Source organism: Schistocerca piceifrons, chromosome 2, assembly GCF_021461385.2.
Source record: "Schistocerca piceifrons isolate TAMUIC-IGC-003096 chromosome 2, iqSchPice1.1, whole genome shotgun sequence".
In the NCBI taxonomy this organism is placed as follows: Eukaryota; Metazoa; Arthropoda; class Insecta; order Orthoptera; family Acrididae; genus Schistocerca; species Schistocerca piceifrons.
Window position 1 is genome coordinate 681,575,173 of NC_060139.1, and position 17,367 is coordinate 681,592,539.

The 17,367-nt window shown below is 37.9% G+C and overlaps 1 protein-coding gene across 1 annotated transcript in view; it reads right to left on the reverse strand.

Moving 5' to 3' along the window:
- Window positions 1-8,186: 8,186 nt before the first annotated feature.
- The window catches only part of LOC124776658, a 31,364-nt gene continuing 22,183 nt past the window's right edge, over window positions 8,187-17,367 (reverse strand). The window contains exon 2 of the mRNA XM_047251749.1: window positions 8,187-12,349. Coding sequence (XP_047107705.1) covers window positions 11,351-12,349 — 999 coding nt within the window. The 3' untranslated portion in view covers window positions 8,187-11,350. The remainder of the gene's footprint in view (window positions 12,350-17,367) is intronic.

Sequence of the window (17,367 nt, forward strand, 5' to 3'; positions counted from 1 at the left end):
CAACATCGTTGCTACTGAACAGCTATGCTGCATAAATAACAAGCACACTCAGAATAGTGATTGGCTGATTGGATTAAAAGAAGGGGAAAGGAACCAAACTATGAGGTCATCAGTCCCTTGTTCTGAATAAAACAATTCCACAAGTGTGAGAATATAACAAACAAGACTGCCAACTCAAAATGGAATGAAAGGACAAATCACGAGAACAATGAAGGGCAACAAACATGTAAATGGACAAAAGGGGACAAGAGAACCACTGAAATACAAGAAACAGGATGAAGAGATTAAAACAATAAAGCAGATTACCATGACTGGCTGACCATGAGAATAAAAAGGAGAAGCTAGCCACTCTACAACACATAAAATCCTGCACCCTGGAAGCACTAAGGTGAAGGACACAGAGGGGACAAAGGACATGCACTAAAACTTAGATCAAATTATAAAACCCACTCTCACCAATAAAATGTAAAACTAAATCAGCTGGTAAGGTGTTGTCAGGTAAAATTAGCGGAAATGAGTCCGGTAACCCAAGATTTCATCGCAGGGCTGTCAAAGTGGGACAGTGCACCAGAATATGGGCCACTGTCAAACGGGCACCACACCGGCTCTCAGGTGGGTCTTCAGGGTGCAGGAGGTAACTGTGGGTCGCCCAAGCATGGCCAATATGGAGCTGGCAGAGGACAACTAATTCCCTGCAAGAGGCCTGCATGGAAAACTTCCAAATATTCATAGTCTCCTTAATGACACGCAGTTTGTTGTGTGTACTGTCATGCCATTCTGTCCGTCTGTAGCTCAGTCAGGTGGTGGAAAAAACCGCAGCAATTCCGCTGGAGGACGACATCATTGTGACACTGGGAAGGCATGGAACATTCAGTGAGGATGTTTATGCCTCAGGGTTACCTGCTGCCACTGACTTTTTGCCTGAGAAGTCTATATCCATTGTGTCTGAGGATCTGGTGAGATCCAGGTCCTTAACAGATGCCAGAATCTCCACCCCATCCTCAGATGTGAAGCTTGTAGGTAGCAGTGGTGTGGGTGCCACCACAAGTTCCTTGTTCATGGGGGTCTTCTTTTTCAATTTCTTGCGCTGTTCCTTGGGTCTCCCTGGCTGAGAAGACTTCACTGAATCAGTCTCTGAGACTGAGGATGAGCATGAAGCCCCACGTCCAGCTGCTTTTGGGCTCTTCAGCCACTGATGGATGTCATCTGTCCCACTAGCAGAAACCTGGGCAGGGAGTGACCCAAGGGACCCATTCCTAGCAAGAGGTGCTGAAGAAGCCTTATGCTTCTCTGGCTCAGAAGTAGAGACTGAAGACTGAAAATCCCCAAAGGGAGGGGGGGGGGGGGTGTTGTTGCTCCCAAAGTAGGTGGTGCAGGAGCAACAGGGAGGGTGGTACTCCCCACCATCAACGGGGCAGGTGTAGTCTCCCAGTTCTGAGAGGCGACAGGAAATCGAGCAACTGATGGGGCGACAACTGTTCTCGTAGGGGTGGAGTATGAGGAAGTCATAGCCCCAAGATGTAGATGCTCAAATTTCCTCTTAGCCTCAGTGTAGGTCAGTCAGTCAAGGGTCTTATATTTCATGATTTTCCTCTCTTTCTGTAAAATCCTGAAGTCTGGTGAGCAAGGTGAATGATGCTTTCTGCAGTTGATACAGATTGGAGGCAGGGCACATGGAGTATTGGGATGTGACAGACGTCCACAATCTCGACAGGTGGGGCTGGAAGTACAGCAGGAAGACATATGGCCAAACTTGCAGCACTTAAAGCACCACATCAGGGGAGGGATATATGGCTTGACATCACAGTGGTAGACCATCACCTTTAACTTCTCGGGCAATGTGTCACTCTCAAAGGCCAAGATGAAGGCACTGGTGGCAACCTCGGTCTCTGATGGACGCGCCAGACAAAATGAACATCTTGCCACTCTGAATTATCATGCAGCTTGTCATCAGACTGCAAAAGAAGGTCCCTGTGGAATATAATACCCTGGACCATATTTAAGCTCTTATGAGGTGTGATGGTAACAGAAACATTCCCCAACTTGCCACAAGCGAGTAATACTCATGACTGGGAAGAGGATGCTGTTTTTATCAAATCTGACCCAGAATGCATTTTAGACAAGTCCCACACCTCACCAAACTTGTCCTCCAAATCCTCCACAAAAACTGAGACTTCATGGACATGAAAGATTCCCCATCAACTCTTATACATACGAGGTACAGGGGCAAATAAGCTTTGCTGCCATCCTTAGCCTGGTGTTCCTCCCATGGTGTGGCCAGGGAGGGGAATGACTTGGGGTCATATTTCTTAGCACTGAAGTTAGACTTTGCCCTCTTAGAGACTGCTGATGGTGAACCACCAGCAAGAGATGACGTACTACCCTTCATGACGTGTCACCCGCCCTGATGGCGCCCACTCTGACCAGGGGCCCAGCCTGCAGGTGCCACCCAGACGCAGGAAAGACCACCTGGCAGGATGGCCATTGCTGAAAGTCCTGATGCCCCAGGGTGATGGGCATCTACTCCTTGGCATACGTGGGGATTTAACAGTGCAGACATCAGCAGAGCAATCCCTATGTTGTCAGGGGGCTACAACCAACATGGTACATGGCAGCCCCACCACAACGGACTGGCTACCACGCTGGATATGAGATGCAAAGAAGTCCATGGTTATCGTCAGCACAGAAAGTGACACTGCATATTGCACTGTGGAAAATGCACTCAGGAAGGTGTCCTTGCCCAAGATATTGAGAATGGCTGGGACTGCAATGCAACGATGTGAAAGTGTGCTAAAGATTTCAATGCATGATGGACACGATGCACCATGTAATGTCCCATTCCCTAATTGGCTCGCTCTTCGGGAAAATTTTGAAAAATGGAGATCAAACCCTACAGGGGACCATCACATACAGGCTGAAACATGTGATACTCCTTTTAGTCACCTCTTATGACAGGTAGAAATACCTCGGGCCTATCTGAACCCTTGGACCCACAGGGGGACACAATAGTGATAAAGGCTTTGTAAAAGCAAATTATTCTTCTCATCAAGCAGCCTACAGTACCCATTTTCTTAATGGAATAGAATAGAATCTTTATTTGCCTTTCAGTATGTTTTCCATACAATTGGCATTGTCAGTGTGTTCAATACATTAAAAAAAAAAATTACAATAATTATTATTGTACATAATTGTGCCTGTGCAGGGCAAGCAGATATGCATGCTAAAGTAATATTGATAATGCAACAATTATTCATTCACAATAGTAGTAATAATAATAATAATAAGAAGAAGAAGAAGAAGAAGAAGAAGCAGCAGAAATTACAAGCAATGGCCAAACGACTTAGAAGATACAAAAAAAGTGAAAATAGAAGGAAACAAAACCAAACATTCATCACAAACCAAAAGAAATTTTACCAGACAATAGATAACACACACATTAAAATAGACAATCCACCAAACATAACAGACATGGAACACTTCTGGAGCAACATATGGTCAAACTCGGTACAACATAACAGGCATGCACGGTGGATACAAGCAGAAACAGACACATACAAGATGATACCACAAATGCCTGAAATGATAATTTTGCAACATGAAGCCACCCAAGCAATTAATTCTACTCACAATTGGAAAGCCCCTGGAAAAGAAGTCCACCTCAACACATTCACATCTAACTAAATTGTTTAACAGTTACATTGCAGACCCATACACATTCCCTGATACACTTACACATGGAATAACTTATCTGAAACCTAAAGATCAAGCAGACACAGCAAACCCAGCTAAATATCGCCCCATAACATGCCTACCAACAATATACAAAATATTAACTTCAGTCATTACACAGAAATTAGTGACACATACAACACAGAACAAAATTATAAATGAAGAACAAAAAGGCTGTTGCAAAGGAGCACAAGGATGTAAAGAGCAACCGATAATAGATGCAGAAGTGACATACCAAGCTAAAACTAAACAAAGGTCGCTACACTACGCATACATTTGATTACCAAAAAGCTTTTGATAGTGTACCCCACTCATGGTTACTAAAAAATTGGAAATATACAGAGTAGATCCTAAATTGATACAGTTCCTAAACATAGTAATGAAAAATTGGAAAACCACACTTAATATCCAAACAAATTCAAAAAATATCACATCATAGCCAATACAGATTAAGTGTGGAATATACCAAGGAGACTCATTAAGTCCTTTCTGGTTCTGCCTTGCTCTGAACCCACTATCCAACACGCTAAATAGTACAAATTACGGATACAATATTACTGGAACATACCAACACAAAATCACACATTTGCTATACATGGAAGATCTAAAACTACTGGCAGCAACAAATCAGCAACTCAACCAATTACTAAAGATAACAGAAGTATTCAACAATGATATAAATATGGCTTTTGGAACAGACAAATGTAAGAAAAATAGCATAGTCAAGGGAAAACACACTAAACAAGAAGATTATATATTGGATAACTACAGCGACTGCATAGAAGCAATGGAAAAAACAGATGCCTGTAAATATCTAGGATACAGACAAAAAATAGGAATAGATAATACAAATATTAAAGAAGAACTAAAAGAAAAATATAGACAAAGACTAACAAAAATACTGAAAACAGAATTGACAGCAAGAAACAAGACAAAAGCTATAAATACCTATGCTATACCAATATTGACCTACTCATTTGGAGTAGTGAAATGGAGTAACACAGACCTAGAAGCACTCAATACACTTACACGATCACAATGCCACAAATATAGAATACATCACATACATTCAGCAACAGAAAGATTCACATTAAGCAGAAAGGAAGGAGGAAGGGGATTTATCGACATAAAAAACCTACATTATGGACAGGTAGACAAATTAAGAAAATTCTTTATAGAATGAGCAGAAACTAGCAAAATACACAAAGCAATCACTCATATAAATACATCGGCTACACCACTACAATTTCATAACCACCTCTACAACCCTTTAGATCACATAACATCAACAGATACGAAGAAAGTAAATTGCAAAAAGAAAACACTACATGGCAAGCACCCGTATCATCTAACACATACCACACAATATCCACCAGTACATCAACGCAATACAGCTACATCCAAATTTATATATACAACTACACAAATCTGTAATTATTGATACTTGTTCAATTACCCGAAAGTTCCCAAATGCAATGTAACATATACCGTACAGTTACAAGGAAGTCACGCTTGCTCAAGGTCTGCATCACTTTCCATTTTTAGCCAGACATAATGTCTGAGAAAGAAAAGAAATGATAATAATAATAATAAATCATAAGAGTTAAATATACAATAGTATCAAGATATATTTATGGTACATCTTACATATCCATATAAAAAGTCTTTGTTCATACATTACTCTCAGTAATGATGCACTGATTAATGACTTCAGTCAGGTGTGGGTTCTTCGGTGGAGACAAAACTCTCTCCTTATTGGTTAGCTGTTTCTAAACAGCTGATTCTGAAGCATTTGTACCAGGCACACCCGGATATGGGGGTGGGGGGCAACCCATGATATCTGCCCTGGGCAGTGATTTCAGGGGAGCACCAAATTCATATTCTTGAAGAAAAACTTTATTTTGCAAAGTGCCTAGCATTTGGCATACATTGGTCTTTTGATTATTCATATGATTTTGAAACGCATCACAGTTTGTTTTTGAACAGTTTAGAACACATTCTAAGTTGATTTCTGAAAGAATCATACATTCATTTTTGAATGCGTGCATAGTGTATGTTATGTCTCTGGCAGTGGAATCTCTGGTACATCTAAAAATAGAAACTTTCCTGCAGACAGAAGGGGTCCGACCTGTGCAAGCTGCACCGAATAAACTCAAACAGGTGAATGCCAATCACTGTTTATTTATGTGCTGATTGGGTGTGCAATGATCAGCATTGTTATAATTATTAGTGAAATCCATAGATTCAGACTACAAGAGTGGAAGTAAATGAGTAACACAAATAACAGGTAAGAAAGATTATGTATTATCTTGTACCCAAGAAAATGAAATTTTGACAGACACTAGTAAGGGGTAGTTGTACAGTCCCCGGTTGTTGTTGTTGTTGTTGTTGTTGTTGTTGTCTTCAGTCCTGAGACTTGTTTGATGCAGCTCTCCATGCTAATCTATCCTGTGCATGCTCCTTCATCTCCCAGTACCTACTGTAACCTACATCCTTCTGAATCTGCTTAGTGTATTCATCTCTTGGTCTCCCTCTATGATTTTTACCCTCCACGCTGCCTCCAATGCTAAATTTGTGATCCCTTGATGCCTCAGGACATGTCCTACCAGCCAATCCCTTCTTCTAGTCAAGTTGTGCCACTAACTTCTCTTCTCCCCAATCCTATTCAATACCTCCTCATTGTTCATACATTACTCTCAGTAATGATGCGCTGATTAATGACTTCAGACAGGTGTGGGTGTTGTATGGAGTGTAGCCATGTATGGAAGTGAAACATGGACAATAAATAGTTTGGACAAGAAGAGTCCCCGGTTAGCAGCCACTTAAGTTGTTTTCTCGGAACAGCACAGAAAACATGTTGTACAACACATAATAAGGCCTAACCAGAGAATAAAGGCAGGATAATCAAACCAGTGATTCTGATAGGGTTAATGAAGTTAAACAAAGAATAAGTTTTGACAATGGCAGGAGAAGTTACAAAATTGGAGATGACAAGATTGTTTGTTAGAACGCGGAAGAAAAAGAAATGGGAACATGACACAAATTATATGGAAGACTATGACAATTCCAAATTTACATAAAAATTTCATACTACTAACTTTTGATTTCATGCTTGAGAAACTGGAGCATATGAATAAAATGTGAAACTATTTCCTAAGATAAAATTTTTGCTTGTAGTAAGCCTAATAGGCATTTTATATTGCAAATGACCATTTGTGCTGAAACAATCTCACTTATTTAGCATGTGTTAGAACTGATGTAATATTAAAAACACCTATTTCATTTTATCTAGCAGACAATGACAAAATAATCATCTTGGGTACTATTCATATTAACAGCTTTTTCAGTATTAAGCAAGAACATTTTGATTTTTCATGTAGCAAAATGTTCGACCAACTCTGATGAGGCAATAGTGTCTTTTGCAGAAAGAAAATCATGCCATGTAAAAATGTAGGAAGATGAGAGAGAAAAAAATGATGGGACCTAAGGATTGGATTGTAGAAATATGTATCATCTTGCTTGTCTCTTGTCTTTACTGGTTTTGTGTTTCTATAGTTAATTTTATGCCACACAAAAGAGAAAGTTACTAGCTAACAGGTAATAAAGAGTGCAAATTTTCTTAAGGCTTCTTATTCTTCCGGTCACCAATAATCCCATTTAGTATTATTAAGTGAGAGTTTGTTTAAGGGGGGAGGAGGGGGTAGGATGTCAGATTGGCTGATTGGGAGCAGGAGAGGCATCACAGGGCATTTTAATTACCATCATCCTAAATATAGGTTTGATGGCTTCCATTACAAAACATACAGTTTGAATTCCACAGAGCAAAGGAGAGTGACATGCCATAGAAGAATGCTGTGTGAAGAGGCATGGTACAGCACTTTGACATACTTAAGACCAAATGACATGTATTAAATTTCCTCCAGCATATATATGTTTTATATATCAAACTATCCAGAAAGATGTCTGCTACAAAATTGACATATTTTTTAAGAACTGATTTTTTTTTTACTTCCTATTGCAAGTAATCGACAAATTGGTAGTGGAGGAGGGGGAGGGAAGAGTGCCACTATCAAGTTTTTGCCCCTGTTCAGAAATACCATAGATCTGGGGGTGGTGCCAGGTCCAGTCTCTACACTGACTTTAAGCCTGGGAGTTAATGCATACAACAATTGTAGCATTAAAGAAAATCCTGTGATTGTTGTCATGCTGCAGTATGAAATAGTTGCAGTGAACTGCACATCTGCTTTGTTCTTGGTGTTCTCCATCAAGATGATGTTGAGTTCTACAACATTAAGTTCCTCTAATGATAATGGATGCTCTGGATCATTAATATGCCATATGAGTTCAAAGATTTCTCTGGAGTGATAATTCTTTGGTAACACTTGTAACAATTTTTGACGGTATCAAACATTTTGCTTTGTAGTCAGATTGGTATCCAAGTAACAAAACTCATTAGCCAAGATATCAATAAGTTTTATTGTTGTTTTTTCACTATGAGTGAAAGATTAATACTTGTAAGTGGAATAGTAACTCTCTATGCTATCCATGGAGATGACATGTACTTACTAACATGATAGATGAATTAATGTCTTCCACTTAGCAATGTTTGTTGAAAACCCACAGTTCTGACCATGACTGAAACTATGTAATAAAATAATATTAATGAAAAGCACTGTAAAACACTTTAATTAACAATGATTATCAAACTTCTTTGTTGTTAGCCACAACTCATAATTAACCTTCAAAATTATCAGAATACAAAATTAACATTGAAATTCAAGAAACACATAATTTACAAAATTTCATAATACAGAAACTATTTCCATTTTCAAAATGTATATCCCACTAGAAAGCTCAGGTGACAGAGGATCCAGAAAAACATCCACTTTCCCTCAAATTTGGTGGACTGAGCTTTTTTGAAATAAGAAAAATTATATTGCATTGTACATAACATCTATTCAAAATTCAGCTGATTAGTCTCAGTGTCAACACCGAAATTCCACTTATTATTAATACTGTTAAATAAATAAAACCACTAATAAAAGTCACAGCTTTAAAGAGAATAAGTTTAAATTATGATATTTATGAGCTAGCACCAAATTTCACCCTCTGTTCAAATTACATGTACTCATCATTTCCATGTCTGGTCAGCATTTCCAAAAAATAGCAGCTGCAATAGCTTTGTCATTTCCTTCATAAACATCTTGTATTGTGCACGAGTTGTCCAGGTGGGGCATACAAGTAGGTGGCTTAGATCTTCTTCAGCCCCACAGTCAAAGACTGTCTGCACATAATGTCTGTGCACAGTGTCTGCACTCGCTGGAAGGATTCCCCATTTCTTCAGGTTGGTCTTGAATCAGGGAATGCCACTCTTAGGTGGTTGAGGGACCTGTATACAGGGTAGGTTTGCGCCAGGTGCTAGTTCTTCTTTTGCTGAGACGTCCATGGGCAGTGAGCTCTTCCAGCTTCCAAGACGAATTGCCTCTGGTGCTCCCTCCAATGGCACAGTCATAACAAGGCAACTCTTGCATGATTTAAGGCAGGATCTCACTGCCTGATGAGTGTACAGAGGATGTCAGTGGTCATTCTCCTGCTTTGTTCTCTCATTGTCTGCAGCAGTGGCCCTCAAGATTTTGGGTGTGGCTATTTCAACAATCGGATACAATTTCTGCACTGATGTTGGCTTCAAGCATCCTGAGATGATCCTTGCAGTATCATTGATTTCAATATCGACTTGCTTAGCAAGAGCCAAAGCATAGCACACAGGAGCAGCATACTCAGCGGCTGATACACAGAGCGCAATTGCAGAAGTCATTAGGAGGTGCAGGTTGGCTCTTCAGCTGTTGCCAATCAGTTTCTTAAGTATCCCATTGTGAGCAATGACTTTCTGTTTCACATTTAGGCATTGCTGCCTATACTATTAACAAACATAACTGTAAAATCATACTACTGTATTTAAGTGCTATAATTACAACGTTTAATTAATGAAATGGAACCTTTAATATCTGTTCTAATTTTAACACCAGTATAGGTTTCTGATAAACATTTATGTATGGAAGTAATACTGAAAGAGATTATATGACAATGTTACTTTTCCAAAGACCTCAAACTTTTCTGAGGTAAATGTAACCTATGCTAGAGGTTAGATGTAAATGAACGTTTCTCTGTAAATTTAACTATTGCATGACACCGGTGAAAGTTTTGGACTGTACATAATGGGTAGCAATCAACCTACCAGTGAATAAATCAAGATGTCTGACAGCATAATGGCATTTTATTGATTTAAGAGACACCAAATCCATTAATACACAAAAGCTACATGGAACTCTGATTCTGGGAAACACAATGCAACTTGAAGAATATAGGGTAACTAAAGATAAGTACTGAAATTTTATACTTGTAGTAACCCAGCCATCTTGAAGCATTAGATTTTGATGTGTGAACCTGGTGATCTAAGAGAGCATTTACAAATCCCATACAACAAAGCCAAGTGTAGCTTACACACTATTATCTTCTTCACTTTCAGTTATTTGCCATTCTTCACATTTTGTGTAGAGCTCAGGATTTATGTTTTCAAGACTATAAGGCATAGTGAATAACAAAACAAACTGCAATATATCATTTTCACTGTATGTGCAGTGCATCCAAACTTTGGTACTTACTTACAAGCAAACAGGCCACTAGAACTCAAGCTGCTGGCAGGTTTGTAGCATGTATACAAACTTCATTTATGGTCTCTACTGACTACTTTTACTCCTTGATTAATCTGAAGTTTTTGATATGTTTTGTATAAAGGGATCTCAAAAAATAAGTGACACATTATTGTGCAGGGCAACTAATTTTTATTGAATACTGCAATATACTTCAGTGTGACACAAGTGCATGACACTATTTTTCAACAAAGTTGCCAAGTCTCTGTAAACATCGGTTGGGAAGTTCTACATATTGTTGAATCTGTCAGTGTTAGAAATGTGCTCATTGGCCATGAAGCCATTAGAGAACCACTGTGTGAACGCCCTCATTATTGGAAAACCTCTTTTGCACAGATGTTCTTTCAGTTTGCCAAAACAACTGCCTTTGGTGTATGTCGGTAGCCTTCTTTCCTGATTATGTCACCAATGTCTGGCATTCCTTGGTCTAATTGTTGGCACCATTTCACTATGGCTGAATGTGACACTGCATTTGATCCATATACCTGCAAAATTTCATGGTGAATCTGTGTGCAATTTAGATAGTTTGCCCACAAGAATAGTACTGTCCCATGTACTTACACTTTAGAGACTATTTCCAGTCGCTGCACAATGTTAGTCACATACTGTGATGTGTCTGCTACCCATATTGCAGCAAAACTGTGTTTGCAGAGAACTAGAAATATGTACTCTCTTATGACAATGCCCAACCATTGTTTTGCAATGGTCTGAGCATGGGACAGTATGTGTAACTTACTTTTAACTTATTTTCTGATGTCCCTATGTATGATATAAGATGGTTGCATGCACAGTGAGAGAGACAAAATAACAAAATGGTTAATAGTAAATGTAATCCATACTTTAAAATTTTATTGTTAAAGAAATTATGTGATAACATGTATGGAAAACAAAAACCCTGAAATTTCAAAACTTTAACATTTTATATTATCTAGAACACCTTCCAAAGCTCTTGCCAGTATTCTTTCAGCTTTTTCTTTAATTTCTTCATGGAATAGTTCAATAATCCATGTTGTTACTTTAGATACAAAAAAACTTAATCTGCCAAGACCAGTTACATGCATTTTGAGGCCACTGAATGTTGTAATTTTGATATCAGCGAGTTTTATTTTGCATCCTGAACCACTAATATCAACAGTTAAAATCATTTCAATGGAGTTATTTACAACTTGAGCTTCAATTTTCCCTGTAGGACCTACTTCCATAAACTTAAACTTGTAGTCATCATAATCAATGAACATTTCCTTTAAACCAACACTAATAAGCAAAGTAAGAATATTTCCTCCTCGTGATACATATATTTGATCTGTGCGGTACAAAGTAGACAATGAGAGGAACCAACCCATTCTGGCACAAAATTCTCCTTTAACTTTCAAAGGACCAACCTGTTCATAAAATGTTTCATTTATGTCAGGTATTTTTATTTTACTATTTCCCTCTCTTTTTATCTTCTGATTGAGCATATCTATAGCAAAATCTACAAGTGTTTCTAGTGATGATTCCTTGGATAATGTCAATTTATTTGTATCACCGTACAGTACTGAATTTGAGTTTTTAGAAGAAAAATCAACCATTTTCTTCCTTTGATACATTTTTTTCTTATCTATGTATAATAAGTCTCCATTATGTTTTGTGCCGTAACTGTTTTGGGCTTCATTGGTCTGAACTGGAACGCTGGACCCAGACTCATGGTTTTCCAAATCTGTTAATTCTGCTTGTGTTTGTTTATTACTTGTCTCTATTTGCAGATGTGCACAATTGCTTGCATGCTTAGAATTTACTGTATCCTTTATTTCTGAGTATGTATGGCTTTGGAAATGCCTTTTATGGAAAAAATTATTAGCACCACAATGGAAGCATAACAGAAACAGTAACAAAGTCTGGTACAGCAGTTTCTGCATCCTTCCATGCATCTGAAACAAACGCAAAGGTTGTGTATAAGATATTAATTACAAGGTAGACCATGTATGTATGGATATCAAATGAAGCATGAGAAATGTAAACCTTATAAATAACTAGAATTTAGACAAAAGTCACAACTTTAGGCAATGTTTTCAGCAATTGGATCATTAAACATAATACTGAGTCAGAAATGCCAAAAATTGCAAAGGAACCTGTCCATATGATGGTCGAATGAATCATGCTGAATTTTTCATTGTATGATCAGGAAAATAGTGGAGAAAATGTAGGAAACACCTTTTTACCACCTTTTCAACAGACTAGAAAAATCACAAAGCAAACATTGAACCATCTCACTGAGCTGCTATTGCAAGTGAACGATGAAACTCATCCATTTCCACCTATCTTCTGATGACTTTCCAAGAATTTTTAAATCTTCAGTCTCACACCACATGTTTCTTTCCTATATCCTCCCACTCCTTGAAACCTTCCATAATTATTGGCAGTTGTCACATTTATAATGACATGCAATTCATCTCCCAATATGGTGATATTGTCAATGTCTCTGTAAACCAATATCTAGAAGTGAATCTCTCATACCTAACTTCAGATCTCCTAGGATCTCCTTACACCTTCTATTCAGGAACAAAGAAGCATCACTTTCATCTCTCATACATTATTATCCATGAATAGAACAACTAAATTATACTCTGAACCAGGTCTTTACCTACCTCCAAAGGATCCTGAAATTAGAAAAATTTTATCCAAATATTTCTCATTCATTTTAAAGTGGCATTCCTCTGACCAACATATTTCCACAATATTCATAATCATTCCTTTGTCATTGTTACTTTCACCCAGCTGCCCCATGGATCATAGCTGTTTGGAAGAATCAGGTGCAAGAGCTGTCCCATACAGCTGCCTACCACCACCTAATCCACCCTGTCACTGGTGTTTCCTACAAATTGATGGTAGGGATATCTTCGGAAGTAACTACACCATATGTATCTTTCTTGTAACCAATGCACAGAAGCACCACAAAAAGATTAGGAGAACCTGTAGATCTTTGAATCAAAAATCACAAGAAAGATCTTCAGACAAATCTGCAAAGAGAACACCTAGAGATATAGGAAGAAACAGAAACTGTGTGATCTGGTGAAGCAATGGAACACTGTGCAGAAAACGAAAGTACAGAGCATAAGCCTGGCAGGCCACATTGCCAGGAGGCCAGACATGTGCCAGTTCAAAGCTGAGCTTATGGGGAAACCTGTTGGAAACTGTCCAGCTGGATGACCAAGGAAGTGATGGGAGGACCTTGAGCAGCTGAGTGTCTGTGAGAACTGTATCCTAAGTATACAAGATTATCCTTGATGGAGAAACAGTGTAAGGTTGGTGCATGATCACTGATATGTATGTGTGATGGTACTGACAGAAAATACAGTTGATTATATGCACTCTAGAAGATTGAATAGAAATTTTGCAGTGCATGTATTCGTTGCAGTTATAACAGAAGTTTTTAGTTCCTCAAGCAACATATTTATGTAATTTAGTGGGGAAAACAGCACATAAATTATGCTAATTTATTTGGGCATTGATTAGCATTTTTCATTTCAAGTATGACATCTGTTGTAAACCTTTTAGAAACTCCATTGCCAGGAAAGAGAAGCTTAATCAAGAGATATGAAACAGCAAACAATCTTGGCAGCAAAACTGGGTTCTTTTTATTTATTTTCCACTGAATGTCAAATAAAATAAAAGATTCAGTTTTACAACTAAGATGGAGGCTAAATAAAATAAAAAGTCCAGTTTTGCAACCAAGGCTGTTTGTTCTTTCATATTGTTACCACTGCTTGCTTTATCAGACCACCATGGATTGGAAGAAGTTCTTTAATCAAGACAGACAGGTACACAGGACACATGACTGTAGGTTAAAACAGTAATGAAGACCAAAAAGTACTTTTGTGTCACAAATAGGAAACTATGGTCTCTGACAGAGATAGAATGTCAGACATGGGTAATAACAAAAGACAACAATGTTTCTAGTCAGGAAAACCAAGACACTATAAATTTCAGAGGTCTGTAGCAGATAGATTTAATATCTACATTTTTGAAGTGTATTAGGCAATTTCTTATGTGCAAACATAATGATAAAGTAGTACATTGATGTAATACCTTGAAGACATAATGAGGTTTAACTCTCTCCCTGTTCCCCTATGAAGTGAGAAAATTGTCAACTCATTAAGAAATAAAAATTTTAATGGAAGTAGTAATATTTCCAGCAGAATACCAGAAGGAGCCAATTCATCAAGTTCGAAACTTACACCACTTGTGAGTACACTGGAAATGGTGACTTACTGGCCAATCATACCACTACATAAGCACAAGGTAGCAAATGAGTGGAAAAGAGTGGTGGGGGTGGGGGGGAGACAGAGAGAGGGGGGGGGGGAGGGGTGAGAAAAAGATGAAGGACTTGCAATGTATAATATTCTTTGTTTTAGACATGAAACATCAGTAATTCAGAAGAGTGGCTCATTTGTAATAGCAAGAGGGGTCAGGTCCCACCAGAATTTTGGAATATAGTTTTATTCTGCACATTTTCCAGTATTATATTAAACAGTTTGAGAATGACATGATTGTAGTGTAGTACAGATGACAAGAGACCAGAGGTAATGAGGAACAGTTTCCACTAATATGTTCCAGAAATATATGATGTTACTCATGTTACTCTGAGCGGGGCCATGTCTCCCGCTACTTCTCTCTCACCCTTTCCCTCAGCCCATCATCCCATAGCAATGGATATGTTTTCCTTTCCCTACTCTATTCAGCTGAGGGCCAGCACCTTGTGGCCCTTAATCCCTCCACACCTTTGAGTTGGTAAACTGCAGTTGTAGTTTATCTTGCTCTACCTCACCCATTACCATGGTGTAGCTTGGGACCAAATCGTATGGGCCCAGCAGATGGACAGCCTCATGCATACCCCTCTTTCCCTCACCCCATCAAACCCTGCTGTCTGTCAAATTACCACTCTCCCACCCATCTGCACCTATACACAGTGTCTGGGCCAGCCAGATTGGGCCCGTAACCCGAATTTTCACCGACATCACTTAACACACCTTTCTAGGTCAATGGAAAGTGTCATTAACAACAAAAGTAGCCATCTCTCAGTAGTGTTCCTTATCCTGGAGGCTGAAACTGAAGTACTCTTACAGCAATTTCAAAATTAATAAAGTAAATTGTTCGCTAAAAAAAACTTTAATTTATTAAATATAAAAGAGAAGCTATAAATCCAGCTGTAACATGCACATCAACCAAAAAGTTTCTTAATGTCTCAACCTGATGGAAGGAAGAACACAGCTTTCTGCAATACATGGTTCTTCAAAAAGTAGCAGTTAACAGTCAGTGAAGAGAAAGAAAAATTATTTTGGCAGTGAAGGATTGTGGGCAACATTTTTCTGTAAGGATCTAAAGCATTTAAATGAATAGTTTAAGACACATGAGGCAAGTGAAGAGCATTTATAAAATGCCTGTAAATACAAAATGTTTGACACCATTAACATTGCTCCTCAGACCGATTAAGCATGTGAAACATGAACAGAAATTCATAAGCATAATGAGTTAATTATGGAGGACAAACACACATTACATGAAGTAGCAGAGTGCTTAACATTTTGTGGAACTCATGAGTTAACACTAAAGATTCAGCTAACTGTGGAAATTTCTTAGATTTCTTGTCTCTTCAAGTAAATCTTGTCAATCTTTTAGATGACCACTTTGATAGCTCTAGTACCTCCATTTGTAAATATATTCACACTTTATACAAAATGAACTTTTAGACCATATGTATCAATTTTACATTGAAGAATTGATTAAAGACATTAATGCTGCCACTTTTACTCTATGCAGGCAGAAGAAACAACACATATTATGTGCAAAAGTCAGTTGGTCATTATACCGCTGTACATTAAGGGGAAGACACTCATTGAAAGATTTCTTTCCTCTGACATAAATGATAGATACAAAGGTTATCTAACAACAGTTCAGAATAACTCCATTTTTAAAAGGAAAAAAAAAAAAAAAAGCACAAGTGGCTGCTGACCATTTCCCAGACAGCCAGAAACTTGGCATTGCTCTATAAAAAGAGTAGTTCCAGAGAATTTGACAAGTACAATACCACCTTATTTTACCATTTGCATCATTGTCTAATATTTTTGAGATGATGATTTGCTCCAGATTTCAATGATCAAATCATTACACGGTTGTTTTGTGCTAAGTTAAGTGTTATAAGCTGGCCTTTAGAACATTGTGATTCAAGCAACAAAAATTTTGATAAATTTCTAAATTGTTTTTGGATGTATTCAATGATACATTTCCCCCAAAATATTATTAAAAGAGAGTCAGGAATAAACAAAATTGGGTTACACCAGGCATAAAAATTTCAAGTACCAGAAAAATACAGCTGCACAATGAGCTCAAAGTAAATAGAAACTCTAATTTTGTAACTTATGTTAAGTGCTATAAGACAATATTCAAAAAAGTGATAGTGGCAGCAAAAAAAAAAATGGCAAATAGTATATTCATAAACAAACAAAGGAATAAAGCAAAGGCAGTCTGGTCTATTGTGAAATTAGAGTTGGGAGTCAATGTTAAAAGTCAAGAAATTTCTCAAATTAGGTTTCAGGGTGATATTATTGTAAATTATGTACAAATTTGAAACTGCTTCAATGATTTCTTTGTCAATACAGCAAAATCTGACCTAGACATGACAGTCCACCAGGAAAATATGATTTTCAGGCTTAGAGATGACATAAAAAAATATTTGTTTTAAAAAATTCAGAAAAATCACTCAGAAAGATGTGGTAGTCAGAATATTATCATTAACAAACAAAAATTCAGCTGGATTGGTTGGGATACCTTCCATGGTAATCAAGGCAGTACGCCATATTATTTCATACCCACAGACTTATTTTAAACCTGTCCTTGAACACGAGTCTTTCCCATATGTTCTAAAAGATGCAGAGATTAAGCCATTAGT